Source organism: Camarhynchus parvulus, chromosome 2 (genome assembly GCF_901933205.1).
Source record: "Camarhynchus parvulus chromosome 2, STF_HiC, whole genome shotgun sequence".
Taxonomy (NCBI): domain Eukaryota; kingdom Metazoa; phylum Chordata; class Aves; order Passeriformes; family Thraupidae; genus Camarhynchus; species Camarhynchus parvulus.
The window spans coordinates 106,369,458-106,381,352 of NC_044572.1; the positions used below are offsets into that span (position 1 = coordinate 106,369,458).

Here is an 11,895-nt window from a genome sequence, read left to right on the forward strand (position 1 = left end):
TCAAATAAAGGTCCTGCCAAGGCGCTTTGAAGGGAAATGATAAATTCAGATTGGTCAGACCATTCGATGCTGAAGCAGGCTTCAGTGAGTTCAAGGGCACTAGCAGGGTTTTAGAAAAAAGCTGTGTGTGTTATCAGGCTGGTGGTCTCTAGAAAGGTAAGACTTGCTTTGTTTTTTTTTTACAACATGATCCTGTTTAACCATGTTTGCTAAACAAGTAGCTGGGAAAAAGATTAAGAAAAATCCTGGTGTAAGACCAAGAGACACACATGCTTTGTTTTAGCATCTCTCTGCCATGGTAGGACAAACTGCTTTAATCAGTTTCAAAAACCATGCACAGTTCTGGAACCCAGAGGAAAAATAGAGGCATTTATGGAAAATGCCCAGGGCGCTGAGAAGGGGAGGAAAGGGAAGAAAGAAGAGACATCTTGCCTTCTGCTCACACACTGGCTGGAGGAATATGATCTGTACAGGGAGGAAAAATTAGGGAAGGGTCAGGCAAAGCTCTGACTATGAACAAATGGTTTGCATGTAGAGCCTGGCTATGAGAGACACCAGATCACTGGACTGCAAAGATGCAACCAAGTCACACAGGTCCAGCTTAGACTGGGGAACCTGGGAGTGCTCCAAGTCTGGATGAGTTGGATCCAATTCCATCCCAGTTCCCTTCCTTGCAGGTGAGCATGGCAGCCAGGGGGGAGCTGTGCACCCTTCAAGCCACATCATTGCCAGTGTGGACATCTCAGGAGCACAGCAGGGCACAAATGTCACTGCACACGGTGGAGGCCACTTCAGAGAGAGTGTCCCCAACTTCAGAGAGAGTGTCCCCAACTTCAGAGAGTGTCATCAACTTCAGCATGGTGGAGTGGGCCCTATTTGGCTGTGGCTGACTGAAGTCAATGGGAAAAGTCTCCTTCCTGATATAAATGCAGGATTGACACCTTTACAGAGAAGCAGCAATCTCTAGCTTTGTATTACGTCCTCTGTGGCCATGGCAGTAAGACAACATTACATTCACTGGAATTCAGCTTTGAAAGGGGTTGCATAAAAGAAAACAACAGCACCACCATACTTTTTAGGATAAAACTAAAGAAGAAATTTTTTTCTTGAAACTGACCCTTGGCAGCCTGTTTAAAAGAGCTTGAAACTATCTGAACTACACAAGAAGGAAAAAAAAGAAGAAAGAAAAACATCCCCACAAGGGCTGAAAAATCACTTCAGTAATAGATGGTTTTTAACTTTACATCAGAAAATGTTTGGCAGGCATAATTTTAAAGTGTTAGGAAAATGTGTGTGATGACTGTTTGGGTGAAAGAGCAAATGTAGTCCACAGTGAGATTTATCAAATGTCCACATAAGCAATCAGAATCTGGCAGGGCCAGCCGCCCGTGGAGAGGGGCAAAGAGGATCACAGCTCTAAACTCTGAAAATTTAATGAAGCCCACTGACTTCTCACAGGAAGTTTTTTTTGAGCATGTTCGTGTGTCATGGGAATGCTAGTGAGCACAAGGCTATGACAAAATGCCAGCTATAAGGCATAAGTGAAACAAAGCACTCCAAATTCCACCAAAATCCAAACCACCCTTTTTCTTTTTTAAAGCTGCAAATATTCTTGATGTCTCAACACCCCTGAGCATCCTTATGTGTTATCCTTAATCACACAAACAAGCCTATCGACCTGAATGGGGTTATCAGGACCCTTCCAGGATTGGCCTCTTTTCACAGAGACCACAAAAGCACCAAATTTCTTGGGGCTTGCACAGGAATACGTACAGAGGCTTGAGCTCCAGAGGAAGGAGCAGACAGTGCTGTCTGGGGGATTCATGAAAGCAGGAGCTGACTATCTGTTTACAAAGGGAAAGAGGGACACCAAGGCAAAAAAAAAAAAAAAAAGGAGCTATGGGGCTAGGGGGGAAACAAGCAGACAAAAAAAAATGCAGTGAAAAGAACAATGTAGTTTTCCTTAGTTTTATGCTAGAAATGTCAAAGCAGCTTGCTTTTGTCATTCTGCTGGAATAGCATCCTCTCAAAGTGTATTTTTCCAGCATCTTTTGTGGGACAAGAAGATTTTAAAAGAAAGGTTTTTATAGTTCAGACACCTCATAGATCTCTCCTCCCACTGCTTGACACATGACCTTGTTGCAGCAAGCGATGACACTTGGGAAGGTGTGTGCTGGGGAGATTCCTTGGAGGGTGGCGCTGTGACAGCAATGTACACCCATCCAGAGTGCTCCTGGCTCCTGTATGCCTGAAATGAGGCACCAGATGACACGCCCAGGCAATAAGGTGTCCAGACCTGATGTGGGCTTTTGGAGAGTGATAGAGGTGCTAAAAATATGTAACAGCCAGGCCCTGCTGTAAACGCCAGAGGAGGGAACCAGATGGGTGAGTCTTATGCTCCTTGTAAGAGACTTGACAGGTTTTGGATAATTCGTTTGTGTAGACTGCAGGCAAGCCAGCAATACCTTGGTCTAGAGCCCACACGTGGGAAGTATGAGTGGGAGTTGGGTGTACCTTGTGTCTCCCAGGAACAGGCTGTGTCCTACATGTAAAAAGTCAGAATTTCATCCTGTTTTTCACTTTCATCAGAGCTGTGCTGACTTTCCAAATCCCCAAGGATACATGAAAGTCATATGTCTGTTTGGCCCAAATTGCTAGCAACTCATACTTTCCATACGAAGCTCACCATAAAATAACAAAAAAGAAATTACTTAATTGAATATGCTTGGAACCTAATATCAGAGGAGTGTAACAAATAGGAAACAGTCAAGCGCCATACAATCAAAGAGTTAGGGAGAAGTTACAAATTTCAACACACATGCAGCTGCCTTGTGGAAAAACAACCAAAACCATTACATTTAACATGGCTATGCATCTAGAATAATTTCCATCTAGACATGGAGAAACACTTAATATATTTTGCTTGAGATTTCCCTGTTGTATTTTCTGGAACTAAAAGGGAAATTGTGAAACTCTGCAGCCAAGTGATTAGTCTAAGGTCACAGGGCAGGAGATCTGGAAGAAGAAATTTGGAGTCTCGGTAATGTACTTTAACCACAATACCATCCTTCAGTCTCTTTCACGCTGATGACTTTGGAACTAGCTTTAAAAGATCCAGTGAGAAGCAAGATGGGAGTGATAGATAGCTACACTAGATAGCCAAAGGCAACAAAAAAAGATTAGAGACATGTGGGGGTATTTCTAAACAAAAAGATTAAAACCAGAACTATTTCATTTAGAAAGGAAAACAGTAAAAGATGATGGAATTGAGGTATATAAAATAATGAATGGTGTGAAGGAGAAATCAGATGCCCTTCATAAAACAAGAGGGCACCTAATGGAATTACAAAAGGCATTAGCTTATAAATGAACAAGGATATCACTCCACAGCTTATCTCTCAGCAACCTGTGGAACTCTCAGTTGCAGGACATTGATGCAAGTACTTGAGGAAGACTAAAGAAAAAAGGAAAGACTGTATGCGGGCAGTAATAAACACAGATTTTTGAGTTAAAGAAAATGCCTCTTAAGAGCCACAGTTTTCCCTGAAAGAACCACCTGAGAAAGAGTTGTTTTATTCCTGACCAGAGCTCTTCCCAAACAGGAACGCTCCTGCCTCTTGGTTCCTCAGGACGTCTCTTCCTTGAAAAAGCATTACCAAGCCTCAGAAATTCAGTTTTCTGCTAATAGCAAAAATCACGTCCTCATTTTGCCTCCAGGAATCCCAAGCTATTTTTATACCACAGAGGCCACTGTAAGGAAAAGCTGGAGGATATGGAAGGTTGCACTTTCTCATTTTGTCTCTCAGCTCACATTTGCAGTCATCTTGAACTCCACTGTTTCTTTTCCCCTTCTCCAGAGCCAAGCTGCAGATCCATGTAAGATTTCACCTGGATCTTGTCAGTGACCATCTCCTGAATGCCTAGAATAAACCCACTGGCCTTTTGTTTGTCCACATAGGCTGGTGTCTCCCTTTTGACTCTGTTTGAATTCCTCCCTTGGACTTTCACCAGTCTTCAAGGCTCTCCCTAACTTCCTTGCATCTGTGAGCCTCCTTTGATAGCCAGGGTGTAAATTGTCCTCTGCCCATTTAGTCAGCCCTTTTCTCATTTTCTCCTGTAATGGTCTCCAAGCCTTCACCTCCAGCCACCAGCTGGGACAGCTGCCCTGCTGTCCATCACTCTGGGCCCTCTCCCATACAGATGTTAACAAGCCGGCCCTCCCAGACGTCTCAACTCCAGCTGTCCCTTGATAACCACGTGAGGGGGTAAAATCTAACCATAAATCTGTAAAACTTTTCTTAACCTCTATACATTATATTTGTCTATTAATTGTGAGAGTCAATCATCACGTTACTCATCTATCACACTTCATCTCCAGCCACCAGCTGGGACAGCTGCCCTGCCATCTCTGGCCCTCTCCCATACAGATGTTAAGCCTGTCAACCCCTTTCCTGCCGTCCCACTTAGAGCAGAGCAGGCTGCTGTAGATAAATGGTGTCACACCTGCCTGTTAGTGGCAAGCCAGGAATGTCTGTTTACCTTGCGGGAGTGGTCCTTAGCGCATGGATTATCTCTCTTTAGTGTCTAGAAAGGATTGGGTGTAATGAGTACATAATGGGCTACAGAAATGATAACGATCTGTGAATTATTCAGCACCGGTCCCCTGTGCTGAACGGCCCATCAACATCTCTTAGGGCAACTTAACCTCTTGGTGAGTCTTGCCTTGTTTAGAAAGCATCCTGGGGAGACTCGCATCGGTATTTTAGCTAGAGACCCACATTTCATTCCATTCCCTAGGTCCTGGCGAACGGGGCGCTCCTCCCTCCTTCCCTTGGAATCTCTGTGATCATGCTGATGGACCTGTATTCACCTTGTAAGCACCTCTTCCACCTAATGCTGTCGCAGAGTTCAGTTCACGGAGGGAAATAAAGCTGTTTCAAGGCAAAGTGCTCTCAGGAAGCAAACTTTCAGATGCTTCGGCAGCCCCTGGAGTCTTTGGTTTGCAACAGTAATTCGGAGTTATACTCAACACCTGCCCCCTCTCCTCTTCCGGCTCTCCCGGCAACACTGATGGCAGCAGATATTATTAATTGTGGAATACCTGCAGTGCTCTGCTGCAGGGGGGGAGATGGTCCTGCCCCACCAGGATTTACAGACTGGGCATGAAAGCAAATTAGCGTGCTGAAAGTTGACTGGGTGACTGGATGATGGAGAGGATGTTTTGAAGTTACGTTTGTAAGAAAGTGAGGAAAAGAAAAATGGGCTTTTTGCTCATGTTTCTTTGCTGAATCTCCCCTCTCCTTCTTATAGAATGTGTTGGAAATAAAGTGAATGCCACTAAAGAAATCATAGAAAAACTGCAAGCATTAATGGTCTAATTAGGAAAAATTGAAGAACTATAGAAATAGTTTTGCAGCTAGAACGAAAATAAACTAAGGATCCTATGTGAATAGCAAATCAGAAATTCCTCCCACTGACAAAACTTATGCAAAATTTTCACTGATTATAAAAATAGATATTTTTTTTTTTCTGTGAAAAATTTTGTGTTTTGAAAAATGTTTCTGTCAGTTGGCATTTTTCAAATTCTATCTAAGGAACATAACATTCAAAATAAATAGTGGTTTTGGGGTATGGAAATTGATTGTTGACACATATATCTACATATCTATATAAATGTGTTTATTCTTTTAAAAAGCTAACTGTTTTGGCCACTGATAGAAATGTTGATTAAAAAACTTAATCAACCATAGCCTATTGGTCACAACTAAGGTCACTGAGGTACCTTTTTGGAAATATTCTCCAAGTAGCCCAGGTTTTAAAGGCATGCACAAAACAGAGTATTGCCAAATTTAAGGTCTCACTTTAAATGCTGCATCTTCTAGATAATGCATCTGAAAGTGTTCTGGGAAACTATTGCCTAAACAGGCCCAGTTTATATCCACATTTATTGTCATTTAGCTTGAACAGCTACTTCTCTTCTCTCTGGGATTCACTACCTGTGTGCCTTGAGAGGGAATTTTCATATCACTTTGCAGACTACACATTGCTAAAAAGGACATTCAAGCCTCTTCTAATCTCCTTTCAAAAGACAGACTGTCCATTGCCCCGTCAGCCTTCTAGCTGTGGCTCCAGCTCAAGCTCACTCTCCTCAAAGATGAATGTTTGGAGATGCACACTGTTCTACAGATTTAGTTTCACCTGTTACTTATGCAGAAATACTAACATTTCCTCCTGTCTACTGGAGATATTTTGCCTGAGACAACCTCCCATCATTTCTGCCCAATCCAATCATGATGAGGCTTCAGAGATCACCTGTGAGAACTAAAAGCTGACAGGTGAGGTCTGACAAAGCCTAGTACAGCAGTTCTGTTCCCACACCAGCAGCCTGTTAGATAGAGGCAACCACAATCACAGAGTCAGAAGTGGGATGCACATGCCTGTGGCTCTGTCCTGCAAATAATCCTGAACTATGCCAGGGAAAATAAGGGAAAACCCATAGATGCCTATCCTGAACCTGAGGTTTGAGGCAGAACTGAGTCTTAAACGCTGGCTGAGGGGGAACAACCACAGATGTAAAGGTCTTGTTTGAGAATGAGAAGCAGAAAGAGCCATTAACCTGTGTGAGACAGATCTCCTTTTCCTATCATCTTTGAGCAACACTGCTGTTGAGAGGTGTTTTTTTCCGTTTGGGTTTGTTTTAAAGGCTTTTCCTTATCCATAAGTGCACTGGGCAAGGAAGACTAGTTGAGTAAAAGCCATTACATAACTTGTCAGGGTTTGTTGTCCTTTGTCCCAGCAAGCACTCCTAAACTTTGCATCCCTCACCCGCAGACTTCGGCTGCCTACAAACCACCTGCAAAGTCTGCACAAACCTGCCAACCACATCAAACCCTGACTTCCACTGCCGGTGGGGGAAGGCAGCCAGATGAGGAGCTGTCAGGAAGAGGTTATCAGGTGAGCCACTCACTTCATAAACACGGGATTACAACTGAACTTTCTACAGCATCAGCTTTGGCTCATTTGGATATGGGATGTTGTTCATCTGATTTCTGGATCAAGAGCATGATTGAAATGCACATTAGAGAACCCAAGATTATTAAAGCTACAGCATACATCATCAATATGGAATGTGCTAATGGCTTTCACTTCTACTGTTTTTTTGAAGGTGTTATCAGCTGGGAAGATAGTAGCTACTCCCTTCTCCTGCCTAGACATTCTCTAAACATACATACTCAACCTTATTTACCAAAGAAGTAGAGAAAGAAGAGATCTCTGCCTGCACGAGTAGTAAAGGTGGGCAAAATAAAAATGAAGATGTGCATTTTATATTTGTCTCCTTCTAAAATCAAACTTGTTTCTTTAAAGAAAAATGTATTCTATGGAAAGTGGGACAACTGAAATCTGTATTTTAACACAGAAAAACAAATTAATGCTTTGTGAAACAACACAGAAGTCAATGGCACTATACCAGAGATTAATTTTACCCAGGCTGTAAAAAGAAAATATAAATGCAACACAGACCAACAGAAAAGATTCCATTTACAGTAAGAATTATGTTTCTGTCAGAAAAAAACCAACAACTAACTAAATTTATTTCCTGGAAGGAGATCCAACTTGGCTCCGCTGCAACAGCGTAAAAAGATCCAAAATAAGTAACAGCAGGCATCTCTGCTAAAATTTGCTTCTGATCAACATTATTTTTCCTCTGGTACAAGAGAAGAGTTGAACATGTACTGCAAGTGAGGCACAGTAGTTTACTGCACAGAACATGAGAAAGGAGGCTCAAGCTCTGGCAGTTAAAACTCTGCTCAGCCAGGGAGCCAGGACAAGGTCTTAAACAAACCATATGCACTCTGTGGAGCTAATTCCCAACTAAATGCTCTCTATTTCAGACATACAAGCTCAAATTGGAGCAGGGGGAGGGGGTGGAACAGTCTTAATTACACCCAAATTCCATGCCTGCTTCTCCACACATGAGGATGTCAGGTCAGACCCTCACTGCAGTGATGTCAGCAGCACTTGAGGGAATGTCAGCTCCCTGAAGTACCAGCATCTTCCTAAATTCATCTGATGACATGAAAGCAGGAACTTCATATTGTGCTTCAGTGGAGGCAGTTTGTATATACCAGCATACATTAATAAATGAAGAGTAAAGTAGTACAACCACAATCTGTACATCTGTGTCTGCTTTATGGTATCCTGAAAATATTTCTAAAGTAGTTGGAATACAGAAAGCAGAAATTATCATTCCTTCCCAGCTGGGCTCATGTGAAATGCTTTCTGACTGTGACTGGCAGATTTGGTATTTCGTTAATTGTGGGAGACCCCACTTTGAATAATGTACAAACATTTGTTATGATCAGTGAATATTTCCCTTCACATCGCATTTTCTCCATACATAAACTTACCATAACCCAATAAAGAGCCTATGTGAGCAAGTCTTCTACATGCAGCCTTTCCACTCTGCAGGGGAAAGCCTGGCTGTTTTTTGCAAACAACGTTCACGCAATTTTTCATTTCTGCCTGAGTGAGAACTGCAATGAATGGAAGTTTTCCTCACACAAAATCTTATGGCGTTCTTAGGGTGTTCCAACATAAAACTGAAGGTTTCATTCAGAGACATCTAGCAAGAAATGCTTCTCAGAATCCTGAGTAAAAAAACCTGCACTAGACATGAGGAAATCGTTCATTTAAAAAAACCCACAATATCGAAACCCAACCAGGGAACTACACTGAGGTGACAAATGAAACTCTACTGAGGAAAAAAAAAAGAAGAATAATCAAAAGCCAACCGAGTCCTAAAGTTTCACTGCAATTTGTCTTTCAAAAGTGGATGTACACCAAATACGCCCCCTAAAATCTTGCATCTAATTCACTCATGGTCAAAATGGAATTTACATTAAGTCAGTGTTTCTAAGGGACAGAGGAACACATAAGGTCCAAACTTGACTTAAATCCAGAAGAATTCCACTGAAATCAATGGTTACAGCAGTGCAAATCAGCAAGAGATCTAAATCTGTCCTAGCTGATTCCAGATCTATCTTTTATTTGCTATATGGCTTCAGGCAAGTCAGTGACCTTCTTTTTATTTCTCAGTTTCTCCATCCGTAAAATGGTGATAATATTGTTGTAATACATGAAGATTGAGGGGACTAATTAGTTCTCTAACACGGTCTGGATATGGAAATTTCTCGGGATCAATGATTTTTAGTCACCTCCATCATCTTTATTGACTCTTTATAATCTTAATGCTTGGCTTTTTGCTTGCTTGTATGTTTCTCTTTTAAAAACCACAAGCCATTGCCTGGCATCCTTATTCAAGTTTTACGCTGTTTACTTCCATGGCAGGATTCACTTGAGAAAACAGAGTACAAAATTTGGAATTGGCCCCAACAACAAACGGTGAGGCTATTTCAAACAAAACTCATAAATCACTGCATGAAATTAATACCGTTTACGTTCGTTTTTCCAAGAGCGCAGTTTATTAACCGATGCCCAAACAACCACGGCACAAACTAGAAAGTCGCAAATCTTTCTTCACCCTTATCTGAACAAAGCACGCTGCGCTGGCATTTGAAGGGACAGCGGTCTTATTCAAACAGTTAAAGCGGGGAAAAATAAATAATGAAGAACAACCCAACCTGAAAACACCCTCACGTCTGACAGCTCTGAGAGGGACCTCTAGCGTGTGCTAGAACATTTTGTGTTGTGCTTCGGGCGCAATTAATACACCAAAATCACCGCAGTCATTTTGAATAGGCACAGGGAAGTTTCGCCAAGTGCCTCCGACCCGCGGGGCCTGCATCCTTCCGCGGGCACTGCCGAAACTATTAAACCGACACTTTTTTTTCCTTTTTTTTTTTGCCTGCCGCCCTCAGCGTGCGCAAGGAGCCAACTTCCCCCGGTCACCCCGGAGTTTCCCCGTCCCCACGCCCGCAGCGCACAGCCCCCTTTCCTTCCACGGCCCCCGGGAGCTCGGGGGCAGCTGAAGCTGGAAAGTTGCGTTCCAGGCCCAGCTTCTCCTGTGGGCTCGTGACCGGGAACAACAATTACGGGAGCCACCAACTGCACCGCGCCCCCGCCGCGAACCGGGCGCTGCCCGCGGGCACCGGGCGGCCCGGCCCCTTCCCTCCTTCCCTTCCCTTCCCTTCCCTTCCTTCCCTTCCCTTCCCTTCCCTTCCCTTCCCTTCCCTTCCCTTCCCTTCCCTTCCCTCCTCGGCAGCCCCCGCCGCCCAGAGAGGGAAGCGTTTCGCCCATCTTTAATTCCCCCGAACAGTCAGAGCACGCTCGGTGCCCGCGGGGCGCGCTCACATAAACTTGTACCGCGCTGATTGGAAACAGGCGGCGGGCGGCTTGCTTTCTTCTTCCTTTTTTTTCTTTCAAATTTTTTTTTTTTTTTTTTTTTTTAGCCGGCAGACCCGGGCTCCCTCATCCAGGCCGGCGTCGGACACAGGGAACGGGGCAGCGCTGCCGGTCCCGGGGGGCACCCGCGGTCCCGGCGCGGAGGGAGAACGGCGGGGCCGCCCTTCCCTCCGCCGCCCCGGCAACAAAGGGCGCCGCGGGGCGCTCCGGAGGGGGCGCGGGCATGGGGGAAGGTGCCTCCCGCTCTCGCACACACAGACACACACAATGGCGGCCCCCTTCTGCAGCCCGGCGAGAACAATGCCGGGCGCACAGCCCCAGCGCGGAAACACTCACGTTTAAATTAAACACATCCCCCCACCCTCCCTCCCCCCCGCCCCGCACACACCGCCGGCGCCCGAGTCCCCCCATCGCAGCGGCGGGGAAAGGAGGCGCCCCCCGCGCGGCCCCCTCCCTCCTTCCCTCCTTCCCGCCGCTCGCCGCCGCTCGCCGCCCGCCTCCCCGCGGCGCTGCGCGGGGGCGCGGGGTTACGCGGGGGAGCGCGGCGGGCGAGGCGGCCGCGCCGCGTCCCCGCGCGGGGTGCGAGCGCCCGGCACATGCGTGGAAGCGAGAGGCGCCCGAGTCCCTCCGCACCCTCCGCTGCAAACAACAACAATCCCGAGCAGCCCTTACCTGGAACATCGGAGCCGCCAGAGTGTCCCTCTTTTTTTTTTTTTTTTTTTTTTTTTTTTTCCTCCCCCCTTCCTTTTTTTTTTTTTTTTTTTTCCTTCCTTCCCCCCTTCTTTCTCCCCTTTCTCCCCACAACTCACACTTCCGATATTTCTCTCTCCCGGCAGCGGTCTGCTCTCCTCGCTACACCAGAGAGAAATGCAATAGCTTGGCTAAGGTAGACAGAGCAAAATACAGAGAATAGTTGCTCCAGGGCTTTGAAACCCCTCAAGGCAAGGATCAGGATACAATTAGCTCATGTCTCTACCTCCAGTCTGAATCAATCTCCGAAATAAAAGTTAAATTAAATTAACTGATCACACGGGCATAAAATTGATCTCCTTCGAAACGTGCATATAGAAAGATATATATATATATATATCGCGTGTATATTTTTTCGGATTTTTTTGGTGGAAAAAACAGTCTCATTCCAGCCTACAACTTGCTTTTTACTCTCCTCTTGCACAGAAAAGCTGATTTTAATCGTTGTGATTAGTTTTGATGTAACGTTTCCGCGGGCGATTTCTGCAAATGGATGGAGTGTTTCTTTGCCAGAAGAGGGAAAAGCAGCAGATGATGATAATTATAAGGATTGTTGGTTGTTTCTTTCTTCCTTTCTGTCTCTCTCTTTCTTTTTATTTGTATTTAGCTCTGTCTCTTCACTTTCTCGAGTTGACCTGACATTGCCATTGCACTAAGGTCTCACAACTTGTTGATTAGGATCACCTCCCGTTTTGATCAAGGGATATGGGATAATTTGGCAGTGGAGCAACACATTTTCTGTTCCCTTGGCTATATAACTTCCCAAATGACGTGTATAAAAAT

General features: G+C 44.7%; 1 protein-coding gene across 2 annotated transcripts in view; it reads right to left on the reverse strand.

The window, feature by feature from the left end:
• KCTD1 (potassium channel tetramerization domain containing 1) overlaps positions 1-11,238 on the reverse strand; it is a 101,933-nt gene extending 90,695 nt beyond the window's left edge. The window contains exon 1 of one of the 2 annotated variants that reach the window (XM_030967774.1): positions 11,172-11,238. Coding sequence is in view for 1 of the 2 variants with exons in the window: in XM_030967766.1 (XP_030823626.1) it covers positions 11,035-11,043 (9 nt within the window). In the remaining variant the exon portion in view is untranslated. Of the gene's footprint in view, positions 1-11,034; positions 11,076-11,171 lie in introns of those variants that run through there. The other variant, XM_030967766.1, reaches the window with a different exon arrangement.
• Between the last annotated feature and the right edge of the window lie 657 nt (positions 11,239-11,895).